A 15274-nucleotide genomic window follows, 5' to 3' on the forward strand; every position below is an offset into this window, starting at 1 on the left:
TTTGTCATATGTGTGCCATCTTATTAATCGATTACCATCAACTGCTATTGGTGGCAAAACACCTATAGAGGTATGGTGTGGAGAACCTGCTAATGATTATGATTCCTTACGTGTATTTGGTTCCACTGCATATTATCATGTTAAGGAATCGAAGTTGGATCCAAGAGCTAAGAAAGCCATTTTCATGGGGATAAGCACCGGTGTTAAAGGCTATCGACTATGGTGCACAGAATCAAAGAAAATAATCTTTAGCAGAGATGTCACTTTTGATGAATCTACCATGTTAAAAAAGGTGACAGTAGAACAATCAGATGGTACTCCACAAACAGGTGGAGTTTGATAGAAAAATCCCAGTGGCAAGTACCGAACCTGCAGAAACTCCTGAGGTAGAAGGAGATTCAGATGAAGACGAGGTTCAACTCCAAGAACCTCCACAGCAACTTGAGTCAATTGCACTTGATAGGCCAAGGAGAGTTATAAGAAAGCCTGCTCGTTTTGATGATATGGTGGCCTATGCATCTCCAATTGCAGATGATAGCATTCCATCCACTTTCAATGAAGCTGTCAAAAGTTCAGAAGAAGTAAAATGGAGAAAAGCTATGGAAGATGAAATGAAGTCCCTTTATAAGAATCAGACGTGGAACTTAGTTGATCCACCAAAGGGAAAGAAGGCAATAGGATGCAAATGGGTATATGCAAAGAAAGATGGATTTCCTGACAGAGACAGTGTTCACTATAAGGCAAGGTTGGTAGCTAAAGGCTACGCTCAGACGGAGGGAATTGATTATAATGAAGTATTTTCTCCAGTTGCAAAACATTCCTCCATTCGGATTTTGTTAGCCTTGGTAGCACAGTTTGATTTGGAACTAGTTCAATTGGATGTAAAAACTGCATTTTAACATGGAGATCTGGAAGAGGAAATCTATATGACTCAGCCAGAAGGATTCAAGGTTGTTGGAAAGGAAAATATGGTATGCAAACTTGAAAAATCGCTTTATGGATTGAAGCAATCTCCGAGGCAGTGGTACAAGCGATTTGATAAGTTTATGCAAAGGCAGAAGTACACAAGAAGCAAATACGATCATTGTGTGTATTTGCGCAAGCTACAAGATGGCTCTTTCATTTATCTACTTTTGTATGTTGATGATATGCTAATAGCTTCAAAGAATAAACAAGAAATTGAGAATTTGAAGAATCAGTTGAATCAAGAATTTGAAATGAAAGATCTGGGCGAAGCAAAAAGGATTCTCGGCATGGAGATAACCAGAGATAGGAAATTGGGGAGACTTTGTCTGAATCAGAAGCAATATCTGAGAAAAATACTAAAGCGTTTTGGTATGGATGACAAAACCAAACCTGTTAGTACACCTCTTGCTCCTCATTTCAAACTCAGTGCAGCTCAGTCGCTAAAAAATGATGCAGAACGGGAATACATGTCAAGAGTTCCCTATGCAAATGCTGTAGGTAGCTTGATGTATGCTATGGTGTGTACAAGACCTGACATTTCACAGGCAGTTGGAGTTGTGAGCAGATACATGCATGATCCTGGCAAGGAGCATTGGCAAGCTGTGAAATGGATTCTGCGGTATCTTCAGAACACCGTGGATGTTGGATTGATTTTTGAGCAGGATAAGAATAGTGGTCAACGCATAGTCGGATACTGTGATTCTGATTATGCCGGTGATTTGGATAAACGTCGATCAACTACTGGTTATGTGTTTACTCTTGCAAAAGCACCAGTTAGTTGGAAGTCTACTTTACAGTCAACAGTGGCTTTGTCTACAACAGAGGCAGAGTACATGGCAGTTACAGAGGCTGTTAAGGAGGCAATTTGGCTTCAAGGATTGCTTGATGAATTGGGAATTAGGCAAACAACATTGTTATACATTGCGATAGTCAAAGTGCTATTCACTTGGCAAAGAACCAAGTTTATCATGCAAGGACGAAGCATATCGACGTTCGATTTCATTTTGTCAGAGAAATTCTGGAGGAAAGACAGGTTCAACTCCAGAAGATTCAGACTACTGAAAATCCTGCTGATATGTTGACAAAAGTGGTGACAGCTGTCAAGTTCAAACACTGTTTGGACTTGATCAATATTGTTAAAAATTGAAGCTTGGCATTGCCAAGCACATTTGAAGACATTACAACTTTGTGAGAGAAAGAGCAGATGTGACATCCTGGACATCAGGGGGCATCACCTTAGGCGAATCCCACATCGGCTACGGACGAGGTAAACGATCTATACATAAGAGGGGTAGTCTCTAACCTTGGTAGGCGCCTTTTGAGTTGGCAGAGTGGGTGACCCCTGGCTCAAAGGGACAAAACCGTGAGGTGTAGGGACATCCGGGCCATCCGGGGACTATGCCAAAGCGGACAATACTTACCAAGGGTAGGGCTATGACAATTTGTCCGCTTTGGCATAGTCCCCGGATGGCCCGAATGTCCCTACACCTCACGGTTTTGTCCCTTTGAGCCAGGGGTCACCCACTCTGCCAACTCAAAAGGCGCCTACCAAGGTTAGAGACTACCCCTCTTATGTATAGATCGTTTACCTCGTCCGTAGCCGATGTGGGATTCGCCTAAGGTGATGCCCCCTGATGTCCAGGATGTCACATTCACCCCCCTAAGGGACTCAGCGTCCTCGCTGAGGTTTGCCCCACCACCAGCCAGAGGGAACAAGGCCGGCTCTGATACCAATTGTCATAGCCCTACCCTTGGTAAGTATTGTCCGCTTTGGCATAGTCCCCGGATGGCCCGGATGTCCCTACACCTCACGGTTTTGTCCCTTTGAGCCAGGGGTCACCCACTCTGCCAACTCAAAAGGCGCCTACCAAGGTTAGAGACTACCCCTCTTATGTATAGATCGTTTACCTCGTCCGTAGCCGATGTGGGATTCGCCTAAGGTGATGCCCCCTGATGTCCAGGATGTCACATTCACCCCCCCTAAGGGACTCAGCGTCCTCGCTGAGGTTTGCCCCACCACCAGCCAGAGGGAACGAGGCCGGCTCTGATACCAATTGTCATAGCCCTACCCTTGGTAAGTATTGTCCGCTTTGGCATAGTCCCCGGATGGCCCGGATGTCCCTACACCTCACGGTTTTGTCCCTTTGAGCCAGGGGTCACCCACTCTGCCAACTCAAAAGGCGCCTACCAAGGTTAGAGACTACCCCTCTTATGTATAGATCGTTTACCTCGTCCGTAGCCGATGTGGGATTCGCCTAAGGTGATGCCCCCTGATGTCCAGGATGTCACACTACCCTTGGTAAGTATTGTCCGCTTTGGCATAGTCCCCGGATGGCCCGGATGTCCCTACACCTCACGGTTTTGTCCCTTTGAGCCAGGGGTCACCCACTCTGCCAACTCAAAAGGCGCCTACCAAGGTTAGAGACTACCCCTCTTATGTATAGATCGTTTACCTCGTCCGTAGCCGATGTGGGATTCGCCTAAGGTGATGCCCCCTGATGTCCAGGATGTCACATTCACCCCCCCTAAGGGACTCAGCGTCCTCGCTGAGGTTTGCCCCACCACCAGCCCGAGGGAACGAGGCCGGCTCTGATACCAATTGTCATAGCCCTACCCTTGGTAAGTATTGTCCGCTTTGGCATAGTCCCCGGATGGCCCGGATGTCCCTACACCTCACGGTTTTGTCCCTTTGAGCCAGGGGTCACCCACTCTGCCAACTCAAAAGGCGCCTACCAAGGTTAGAGACTACCCCTCTTATGTATAGATCGTTTACCTCGTCCGTAGCCGATGTGGGATTCGCCTAAGGTGATGCCCCCTGATGTCCAGGATGTCACAGCAGAAGCTTGTATTGGTGGGATTTTCGCCAAGGTGGAGATTATTGGTTAGGTGGCTTGCAAATCCCACATCGAAAGAAAGGGAAGGGAATAGGGAGTTGTTTGGCTATAAAAGGAGCTTAGCTCCTTAAGTTTTATTCATTCCAAAACTTGTCTACTTGTCTTCCAATTCTTAAGTGGGTTAGACAAGTTTCTCTCCTCTCTCAATTTGTATATTTCTTTAGTGAAATATAAATTTGGTAGTGTCCGAGGACGTAGGCAAAATTGGCCGAACCTCGTTAAATTTTGGTGTTCTTTTTTATTTATTGCTTTTGTCTTTATTTATTTAATAGCTATTGTTGGGCAAAAAATATTTTTGGTGGTTATTTTCTAATTAATTATTTATAGGTAAATTCTGTCTAGGCAATTGAATTTTAAGTGAGATCATTTGTGACTCCTCCACTTACCTGGGAATTTACTTAGTGTAGTTAGTAAGTACAGTAATTCACAAATTGCTTTTGGTGGAAAAAGCCCAATTTCCACAACACTAACAACATTAGGCCATTGGATAAAATCAAGGTTATTACCCTATATGCATATGAACGAATGCAACAATTATAATGTTTTATACAGCAAACTAAGTACTATTGAAAACACAATTATTCCCCTCCAACTGAAATAACAATCTAATTCTATTGAAAGATCGAAACTTTTTCTTGGATTCTGCAGCTTCATCCATGTCTAAATCCATATTTTCAGGATCCCAAGAATATTGATTTACCAGAGATCTTCTTCTTCAAGAAACATTTGAGAACTATTTGCAATATCAAATAGCTCATCTCTTTCAGCCCCCAAAATGTCTTCCACTTGCTCCCATAACAGTGGGGGTGGAGACAGCTGCTGTTGCTGCTCCGAGGAATTTCCCAAAACTTCTATGCCATCGGTTGTTCTTTCAAATCCAGAATTTCCCAAACTGTACACAGTGGTACTATGCTTGGAGATTTCTTCCCCATTTTCACTTTCCATATGGCAAAGGCTTCCTAAATCTTCATTATCATTGACAGTAATTCCAACAACACTACAACTGGTATAAGTAGAGTATTCCTGATCATTATATTTAGGAATTGACATGTCATTGTGGTTTGAGCATAAATTAATAGGAAATTTTGCACCACCAAGAGAAGGCATACATATAGAACCATTGACATATTTTGGATTCTGAGCATGGCTTCTGAATTCTGGTTCACTATTTGTTATCAAGAATTGGGGCTTCAGGTATTCAAAATTTTCACACTGCAAATCGAATGATGAAAGTTGGTAATCTCTGAGCATAGTCTTTTGTATTGCCTCCTGTTCCCGTCTCAAAGAAAGACGATATTTCTGGAAATGCAACATTTGGAAAAAAAAAATGTTCTTGAAATCAAAAGCAACACTAAGCACTCAGAAGAACGGGAGAAAGAAATCAAGAAATAGTATAATAAACCTGCAAATGGCTTGAAATGTTTTCTTTCTTTAACCCTGGGACATTCATATGCTTGAGTATTTTCTTTGGAAGAGCACCTATATTGAAAAGAAAAAGAAAATCAAGAAAGCAATGAGCTATCATTTATATTCATTCATTAAAACAAATGTTTTAGCACCAGATGAATGTATTTAAGTTATGCATAGAAAATCTTACTATCAAGGCCTAAAAGCCTGATAGCTTGCAGGAATCGCTCATGCAGTTCATTAGTCCAAATTAGCTTTGGCTTTTTTGAGACTTTCGAGCTGGCGTTATCTTCCTCCTTGTTTCCATCTATCTCTTCTGACGCTTTTCTTTTGCCCTTTCGGACACTTTGCTCTCCTGAGTCTAAAAATGATAGACACTCTGAAGGCTCATTTGACACATTATCGGGAGGCGATTTCCCTCGAAAGCTCATTGCTCCTTCAGTTTGTACACCTTCCTCATGCTTCTTCACATATGAGAACTGCCAAAGGTTTTTTATATCATGTGGTGTAATTGGTTTCACAAGATAGAACATAGCCCCTTTGAACAGACAGCCTAATATGGCATTCTCATTGGTATCAGCCGACAAAACTGCACAACAAAAATCAAATATCTTATTGCAGAGAAAGGACAGTGAGAGTCAATGACTATGGTGGAATCAGAGGGATACGTACCCACAATAGGCAAGCATGACAATTGTCCCATTGTTTCAAGAAGCTCATATTTATCCATGTCAGGCAAGTGAATCTCTGTCAGAATAAGGTCTAAATCCTGTTGTCTCTCGCGCAAAATGCGCAGTGCATCAGTGGTTCGTTTAGCAGTGATAACTGAAATTCAAAGCATTTCCAGGAAAGTTTTAAATTTCAGCAGATTTATCCCGTAAAGATTATATTAGAAGAAAATCTAAAACAAGAAAGATTTAAGTTCTGTATTGACATACCTTTATATCCAAATTTAAGAAGCATTTTTGATACAATTGTAAGGCATGTGGAATTGCAATCCACAACTAAAATGCTGATCCCTACAGAACCTGATTGTGCAGTTTCACCATTATCAACTGAAAGAACCTGTTTCTTAGTCATGTTTCATAAACAAGGTGAGAAGAAAATATAATTTCTCTGAACTCACGCGGCTTCAAGAAATAGAGATGACTGTATATAACAGTTCTGAAGAAGCTTAATCTAAAATTGTCAGGTATTCCATTGTTCAGGGAAGTGGTACTGTCTTTCCATACAAGGATCCTATTCTAAATAAACTAGCAATAAATGGTATTGGAAAATTGAACTGTTAGAATAAGGAAGAATTTCTGGAAAGCCAACCCTGGCCTCAATGCCATTAATACCTCTCCATTAAAAGTCAAGAAACACAATTTGCCTACCTTTTTAGTTTATTACAGATGCCATATATACCTTGTCAGATAAGAGTCCACGTCAAGATACTAGTTATACAAATTGTTATCTTTTAGGCTTATTAATTATATTTTTTATTATTTTTTAAAATATTTAGCTTAGACCTTACCGTCCAATAGGTCTAATTTAAAGCCTATTATTAAACGGCAGCCATTAAGATCGTGATAAGTGAAGAAGAATAAGGAATAACATGGAAATCGATCAGGAATAAAATTTTCTAAGTCGGAATTTTTTGGTAAAATTAGCTATTTGTTCTAATAGTTGTTTAACTAGCATTTCATCGCTAAATATAAGTTTTATAATCTATCTCTTCAAATTTTAAACATCAGTACAAATGCTCCACTATCGAATGCTATAAATAATAAAAGTAACGTTTTGACTTAGTCAAAATGCTAAAACTTATATAAAATATTGTTGGAAAATACCTGATAATGATTTACTATTTTTCTTTTTCATTTTCTTGTTTTTTTCAGAAATCCATCTTTTCCGAAAACCAAATAAGCCCTTATTTGCTTCCATATATTGCCAATGAATTTATTTTGGCGTTTCGGTTCGAATTCATGCCTTAATTTTACCCTAAATGTCAAATTAAATTCTATATGGTCTTATGCATGAGTTTCTTATATTTAATATTATTGTAATTATTTTACATATTTAAATTATTAGAGAATATACTTTTTTCTTTTTTTTTTAGTTTAGAATTTATAGTATTTATTATTTTAAAAAAAATATTATTATGAAAATATTTGATGATATAAAATATTCATTATATAGAATTAAAATTAAAAGAGTCTTGATACTAAAATTTTTATTAAGGTTTTAAAAATTCATAAAGTTAACTGAGATAAAAAAAATATAAAAAAATAAAAAAGATATGTTTTAAATATCTATGCATAAAACAAAAAAACAAAATAAGCTTTACATGTCTATTGATGATAATAAAAATAACATACAACAAAATAATATATATGTTAAGAAAAAAAATTTATATATTTAACTAGGTCTTTGCTTTAAATATATATTATGTCTTTATAGGTACTCAACAAAATAAATACGAAGAAATCGAAATATGTTACATAGTTTATATTAATATAGAATTCATTAAAATTAAATAGAAAGAAAAAAATATATTAATTAAGAATTAAAGCATCAAAATAATAGTTTCAAATGTTAAATAATAAATTTCACCATCATTCAAAAGATAATAATAACATCAAAAAAATTTTTTTGAAGATCAAGTGAGTTTATAAATTCTACTTAAACTCAAAAATAGAAAAAATTAAAGAAAAAATAAATGAATGGAATCATAATTCTTATATTGAGTAAATATAGGAATGTATTTTAATTTTATTAGTATTTTAATTACATTTATTAATTCAAAATTCAACGACAAAATCTACAAATTGATCTATTTCTCATTATTTCAATCTATTTTTACCATTTCAATCTGAATAAGATTTTATAATCTATCACAAATAGTAAATACATGAGCACAAGGTTCACAGTTTTCACAGGGGATCTTCTAATTTTCTACAACCTCTAGATTTATATCCAAAGTTACTCAATTTATCCTAAAAAAGCAACTGTTCTAGGACTGAAGGAATATAAAAAGCTTTGCATTTTAATTTGTGGTGTCCTTAAATGTCCTACTTGAACAGAAGGCGGCGCCTCACTGACTTTGAAAGTTTTGAATTTGAGACCTTCCTCTTTTCTTTTGATCTTACATCATCTTGTTTTTCAGAACTATTGCATAGATCTTCCCCTCCAGTTGCATGAGATGGTACTTTGGCAGAACGGTAGAATTCAGTTAAACTCAGTTGGACAGCTTTTGACTTCACTGATCCTGACTTTCCCTCAGACCCTTCAGATCTTAAGTTTGTACACTTTCTTCTTTTTGATTCTTTAAGTTCCTGCCAGTGTTCAATCACGAAGGCAAAACCTCACTTCCAAGATTTCATTAAAAAAAAAAAAAAAAAAAGAAAAATCAAGCAATTTGAACAAGAGACACAGAGAGACGCATGAAAAGAAAACATACTTTCTCATATAAAAATCTGTCAACTGCATCTGGAAAAGCACCACGAACCAGATCCATATTTTCATCTGTCAACAAAAACCAGTTCCCATCATCAACATAACTCTGGGGAATGCTGCGATCTTCCAATTCATCCATGGATTCATCAATTTCTATAATATCTTCTTGTTGGTTATCTGATTCTTCCACAGTTTTAGTATGGATATCACTGCAAACTGTAAATGCAGCTTTCTTCCACTTGATGACATAACATTGGTGCCCATATCTTATTTTGACACGCTGAATAGAATCAAATTCATATTGCCCATATAGCATACTTTTCCCTGGGTTTGCAACCATTTGTCTCAAGTATATGGTCGACAACATAGGAAGCATCCGCTGCCGAATGTAAGATGGCTCCCAAAGCTGGTGAAAAACCAAGAAATCGACCAGCATCTCTGTATTTGGGCTTCCCCATGATAAACATGGACCATGATCTACAGTGCAGGGAAATAACGCAAGGCTCAGTGTAGGCCAAGAAATAATAGGGGAAAAAAAAGAAGAATTTCTGTCAAAAATTAGGCAAGCAGGAAAACTCAATTGACTCCACATACCAGTAAACTTTCCATGATTGCTGCACAAATACATTTCAATGATATCATCATTTGGAAAATTTGGCTCCATTGAAATCTTGTCACAAACTTTTATCTGCCAATTTTCATGCTTCTGTTGCTCTTTTGCTTTGCGATCCTGAAAGGCAAACATCATGTAATGTTGTTAATAATGATAGGATTAATCATATTGCATAGAAACAAATTAAGCCATCAATAATGTAACTAAAGACTTGGTAGGGAAACATAAAGGAACACCTTATCACAGCTGAAGCAATTGCACTTAAAACCCTTTGGCTTTCTTGTGCAGCCCTCACCATCCTCAGTGCCACAGTACTCACATGAAGAATTAAAATGTGCTCTTTTGCTCCCAGGATGCCCACAAAAGGAACAATGAGAAGTTTTTGACTTTGCCAAGTCCTCATCTTCATCAAGCATAAAATGTTCCACAACCTTTGAAACACACTGAAATATGTGGGTATTTCCTTTGCCAATTTCATGTAAGCTACAGAAAAAAAAAAAAAAAAGGCTTAAATTTATGAGGCAATAATTTTAGCCCTATGATTTTAACTACATACGGAAAAAAAAAAAAAAAAAAAAAAAAAAAAAAAAAAAATTTAGAATAGAGGCAAACCCATTCAATATCTCATCTTCACTGAAAGTTTGGACAAAGCGAAGAGCTGTATCAACTCCAATCCCTTGTACTCCACTTAGATCATGATCATTTCCAACCAAAAGGGAAATGGCTATTAAGTGTTTTCTCTTCAACCCAAGACCAGCTTCAATATCTGACATTTGGTAGCATTCAAATGGTTCCTGCACACAATGAGATTTTAATGCTTCAAAAATGGACAAGGACCAACATAAAAAAGCCATTAACTTTCAGTCAAAAGAATAAAAGTGACAAGAGGAAAAGAGTTGATAAATTGTGGCAACCATAACCTGTTCATTTTCTTTCATCAAACTCACCTTCTAAACATACAAAAAGTCAAAAACAAATTATTTGCAAATATAAAATGCTTTTGAAATTAACTCTCCCAATGAGTTCTGAACTTGAGGATTATAGTGTATCGGTTAAGCTCAAAACTTCCCTGAATTCGCCCACTCAGAACTCTAATATGAAGAAACCTGAAGTGAGTATGCTTTTATATGAATTTTAATTCCTTCATAGTCCTTTTTCCCACGTGTAGACATGTGCATTATCATATGTTGCAGAAGGCCAAATACGTGGTGGCCAGTTAATTTAGGAAAAGATGAAAAATCACAACCAAATTAGCGGTTGTTATTACATGTGGGTAAAAGACAGTGACTTTTGACAGTATGAATAGCCAGTATGTGAAAATTCAATGGAAGAGTTAATTTTACAAAAACAGATTTCAAGAATAAGAATTAAACATACTTTTGTGTTAGGCCTGATGCATTTAATCACACATTCAGCTCCAAAAAGAAACGCATCGCTGTCAGCTGTAATACAAGCATCTACAAGACCTTCGCGATTTAGCTGAGCACACAAAGCTTCAGCTTCACCATTTGCCGTTAAAACAGGCATTCCAAATAATTCAAGCAACTCCTACAAAAACAACTTCAGCAAATAACTGAATGAGCTCCAAGCAACTACCAAAATGATAAAATCAAATCAAATTTAGTGACTAACCAACCAATGGAGAGCAAAGTTGATAATAAGCGGCAAAACAACTAACCACGCATTCTTCAACACATTTTGAGAACACCCGGTTCCTCTCGACCGAAACACCCTCTTCAGCCACCGGCAGCGACGAAACGTCAATGCCGGAAGAACGGAAAAACCGAGCAATCCTCGCCCGAGACTTCAAAGGCGAGGGAATCCCATCAACAACAAAAACTGGAAATGCGCCAAACTGGAGAAACAATTCTCAGTTTCAAATATTAAAAGGAACCCTAAATATAGAAAACATTTGTTCTGTAAGGCAGAGAAAGCGAGAGAGAGACCTTAGAGAAGAGGTTGATGGTGCGGAAGAAGGTGAGGCGGACATGAGGCTTCCGTACGTACGACTTGATTGCGGTCTCGTGCTGAACGATCCAATAGGAAAGATCGACGGCAACCCGTTTGTCTCTCAAGAAATCAGGTCCTTGGGGTCGGGCATAGGGTTTAAGTAAATCCCAGAATTTGCCTCCCACCCCCATTAATCTTTGCTACTTGAGGAATAGAAAAATGATTCAGATGAGACGTCAATGTTTAACATTATCAAGAGAATTTTCAATTTAGTCTTCTTTCCAAAGAACAGAAAGGAAGAAGATGAAGCAGCAGAGCAATGGCGAATTTTGTGCCGTTATACGCCAGAATTTCAATTCAGGGGCCAATAAAATTCATGTTATTAAGACAGAGAATCTAAGCATCAGAAGTCGATATGTCCGAGTGGTTAAGGAGACAGACTTGAAATCTGTTGGGCTTCGCCCGCGCAGGTTCGAACCCTGCTGTCGACGAATTGTTTTCCTTTTTTTTTTTTTTAATGGGTGAAAAATCGTCGAAGAAGGAAATCATGTATTAAACTAATAATTAATTTGTTTATATAAATTTAATTTAATAACATTTTAATTTGTTACATTTGGTAGAAATAATGTAGAGCAGGCACCATAATCCAGCATTTGCAATCACAACACATCGGATCCTCCTCTGACTAGGGTCCACATATCAGATCCTTGCACTTGTAATTAAGTGGCTAATAGAAACTAGTCATATGCAATATGTAGACTCTTCCATGACCTGGCCGGACGCTATAGATAGTGGACAATTCAATCAGCCATATATTAACGATCTTTACATATTCTGTATCTTCCTTTCCTCTATGGTTTTGTACTAAACAAGTTGCCAACTGGGCCATCCTCCGCCCTTGTCCGTCGGTCGGCTCCGATTCTCCCATCATCTTGCTTTATGTGATTCTTTAAAATGCTCACCAGAAATGGAGAAAAGACACAGTTATTACCCATATCAATATGACAGTAGCTTCAATGTATGAAAAAAACGTTTATAAGGAAAGAGTTATGAATTCTGAAACAAGATTAGTCACGTCTAAATTGGGTTTGAGGGTCCATTATTAGTTTAGGAGCCAAATTTAATGAAAATCAAACCACAAATATCATCACATGCCAAAAATGGCTCACCCTTCAAATGAAGGTCCCACATTGCAGATAATATTTCAGTTAACAAATCCCAGAAACGAAATGATAGAGATCACGAGATCACTGATTCTGCTACGCTCTCAGTAGCCACCATGTGATCGTCCCTTGCTAATGACAGTTAATTTAGGCAGGTATTAAAAACACATATTGCACCTGATTTTTATCATTCTGTCTATTTAGTGAATCAGTCAAACTGTCAAACTCAGACCTATCAAAGACATACTCTTTCTCAAGTACGAAGACCTCAGCTCTCACTTTCATGATTAATTAATTAATTAATAATTATCTTCCTTTTTTAGATAAAAAAAAAAAAAAACATAAATAGAAGCATCCGCGCTTCTACACCTCTCTGTCATTTTTCTCTTCTCTCATGCCTTCTCCACTTGCACGAGCTTCTTACCTGGAGATCCCCAACTAGAACTTGCCTCCCTCTTTCTTCCCTCTTTCTTCCCTCTTTGCCTTTTAAATACCTCACTCTTCACTCCATTTCTCCATCTTCTGTTGTTTTCTTTGCTAATTTCACGTAAAGTCTCTTTCTTTCTCAAAATAATAATATGGGTTTTTCAAATGATTCACTTTCATTAAACACAAACTTCAAGAAAAGAATGCTCAAAGATTTTCTTGTAGATGATTTGCATACTTGCTCCTCTACTGGGTTCAAATCAATTCCTACAAAGCCCGCTGATTCTAGCATTCAAACTGTCTTCCAAAATGATCTTAGTACAGGAAAGCTGTTCAGAAGTCGATCAACAACAATGTTTGCCTTTCATTCCGTGATTAACGCCCTCAAGAATTTCCAGTTCACTTCGGTTAAGGCTCCATCGATTTTTCCCAGAAGCATTTCTCGAAGGCTGTCTAAAAAGAGTAGTGCAAGCAGCAGAGACACAGAGAGAGCTAGCGAAAGCAAACTAGAAAGTGAAGTCAAAATTACTGTTACGATCAAAGACATCATACGGTGGAAATCATTTCGAGACCTCATGGAAGAGAAATCTCCGCCGTTGGATTTGGCTTCCTCACCACATCACTGCACAACCACCTCTACCGCGTCCGCCACCACAACTCCTTGCAGCAGTAATGGGTCGAGCTGGTGTGACAGTGATTTCACATCAGAGTATTTACCTTTCTGGAACGGTAATTCTGAGGAGTATGGTGAAAACGAGGCAATGGAAGTGGGTAAAAAAGATTTACCATGTGTCGGCGAGGCGACAATAGAGGCGGAAAAGATAGTGGGACCCAAGGTGAGAATTATTTAGTGCATCGCATCTTAAACAAAATATTTTGTGTCTGCCGGTGAGGGTCCATGGATGTCCTCAGATGGGTTAATATACGATATAAGAGGCGGTGATTGTGTGTCGTTTAGCGAGATTTTGGTTGACCTTGTCTGTCTTGTACGGTACCTGGTCACAAACGCTATGTATTTTAGCGTTTTTTGTCGTTTTGTCCAGTTGTAGGCTTGTAGCCACGTAAATCTACCAGATGAGACAAAACAGAAGTTGTCCCTTCTGCCCTTCGCTTGTCACCTGGGCTGCTAATTTCTTAACCTTAATTAACTTTTTTCTTTTCTAATGGAAATACTAATTTAATGAAAATGAACAGGCGGAGGAGAAGCAGCTGAGTAGCCCAATTTCAGTAATCGACATTGAATTCGAAGGAGATGAAGATTCAAGCTCAATATATGATGAAAGCAATGCCAATGTGGAGAGTAAGTATCCTTTTAACTTGGAAAAATGGATGGCAGTGAATGAAAACACAAGCTCTGAAGAGGAAACAGAGACGAACACCATTAATGGAGAAGAAGAAGAAGCGTGGCAGCTATTGAACTATTTTAAACAGACAAGTTCAATGAAGGAAGAGCGACTGGTGTTCGACTTCTTTAGGGAAGAATTGTGTAGAAAGACATATGAAACTAAAAATGAAGGGTTTGAATGTGAGATGTTAATTAGCAGAGTAAAGGAATGGATAAATGGCGAAGATAGGATGTGGGTTGGAGGGGAGAACAAGGAGGCTTGTATTAGAGAAATGGAGAGACAAGGAAAGTGGAGTAAGCTTGAGGAAGAAGAAGAAATGGTGGGTTTGGAAGTCGAGAATTGGATGATGGGTCTTTTGCTGGAAGACCTATTGCTTGATCTCGTCTGTTGATCGATATTAGAAATTAACGAAGCATAGAGTGTCGTTAGTTAAATCTTGATTAGGCATAACTTATGCCATTTCCCCCTACGGATTATATGGCTTTGGCCTGTGCTGAAATTTTGTAGACAGATGTACAAAAATAAAAGAGAAAATAAGAAATTCTTTTCTCTTTTTTTTTTTGAAAAATCAAATCTTGACCTGTAATTTAGAGTGGCACGTGTGCAATGTGTAGACACATGCATCTTTAAAAGAGCTCTGAAAAATCCTTGATTGTTTGCTTTACAATTATCCTCAAATCTGAATCGCTAGAATCTCATTTCTAAAATTTCAGTCAACTTGTTTTTATTTCAGAAGAAAATGGTACGGAGATAGAGCAGTTGAGGTGCAATGCAATCAAAAGTATTGTTAAATCAAGCTAATTTATGATTTAAGTGTGATTGGTTTGGTGTATGAGACGAGTTTGTACACGAGATATAAGTAAATTTTTTATTAATTTAGATAAGTCATTTTCATTATATGGGCCTATCTTTTACACCAAACTAATAAAAATAATTTTTTAAAGTTAAGTCGGGATATTTATTACCATTGATTGGAAAAAATAATAATAATAAAATTTCCAAATATATCTCTCGGAATATTGAATTTCCCAAAACTGGGCTATATTCAACCAAACGAGTCCTTGGTATTTC

At 37.8% G+C, this 15274-nt stretch overlaps 3 protein-coding genes and 1 non-coding gene across 4 annotated transcripts; 2 read left to right on the forward strand and 2 right to left on the reverse strand.

Annotated features, from left to right (window-relative positions):
• Window positions 1-4314: 4314 nt before the first annotated feature.
• Window positions 4315-6374, reverse strand: LOC149496568 (two-component response regulator ARR14-like). Its single transcript, XM_089721966.1, has 5 exons — window positions 6206-6374; window positions 5940-6092; window positions 5458-5856; window positions 5263-5339; window positions 4315-5159 (listed from the first exon to the last, which is right to left on the reverse strand). Exons 1-5 carry the CDS (start codon window positions 6345-6347, stop codon window positions 4557-4559), a joined length of 1374 nt encoding a protein of 457 aa, XP_089578092.1. The 5' UTR covers window positions 6348-6374; the 3' UTR covers window positions 4315-4556.
• Window positions 6375-8056: 1682 nt separating this feature from the next.
• On the reverse strand, window positions 8057-11588 carry LOC149496569 (5'-3' exonuclease family protein). Its single transcript, XM_089721641.1, has 8 exons — window positions 11265-11588; window positions 10997-11173; window positions 10696-10866; window positions 9931-10112; window positions 9555-9801; window positions 9300-9435; window positions 8710-9182; window positions 8057-8584 (listed from the first exon to the last, which is right to left on the reverse strand). The coding sequence occupies exons 1-8, from the start codon at window positions 11457-11459 to the stop codon at window positions 8321-8323; spliced, it is 1845 nt and encodes a 614-aa protein (XP_089577767.1). The 5' UTR covers window positions 11460-11588; the 3' UTR covers window positions 8057-8320.
• Window positions 11589-11677: 89 nt separating this feature from the next.
• Window positions 11678-11759, forward strand: TRNAS-UGA (transfer RNA serine (anticodon UGA)). Its single transcript has one exon. It is a non-coding gene; the product is annotated as a tRNA-Ser (tRNA).
• A 1036-nt stretch (window positions 11760-12795) lies between these two features.
• Window positions 12796-14870, forward strand: LOC149496571 (DUF4378 domain protein). Its single transcript, XM_089721642.1, has 2 exons — window positions 12796-13693; window positions 14052-14870. The coding sequence occupies exons 1-2, from the start codon at window positions 13010-13012 to the stop codon at window positions 14592-14594; spliced, it is 1227 nt and encodes a 408-aa protein (XP_089577768.1). The 5' UTR covers window positions 12796-13009; the 3' UTR covers window positions 14595-14870.
• Window positions 14871-15274: the final 404 nt, after the last annotated feature.

This window comes from Jatropha curcas, chromosome 5 (assembly GCF_041381405.1).
Source record: "Jatropha curcas cultivar XTBG-Jc1 chromosome 5, XTBG_Jcur_1.0, whole genome shotgun sequence".
NCBI classification, from domain to species: domain Eukaryota; kingdom Viridiplantae; phylum Streptophyta; class Magnoliopsida; order Malpighiales; family Euphorbiaceae; genus Jatropha; species Jatropha curcas.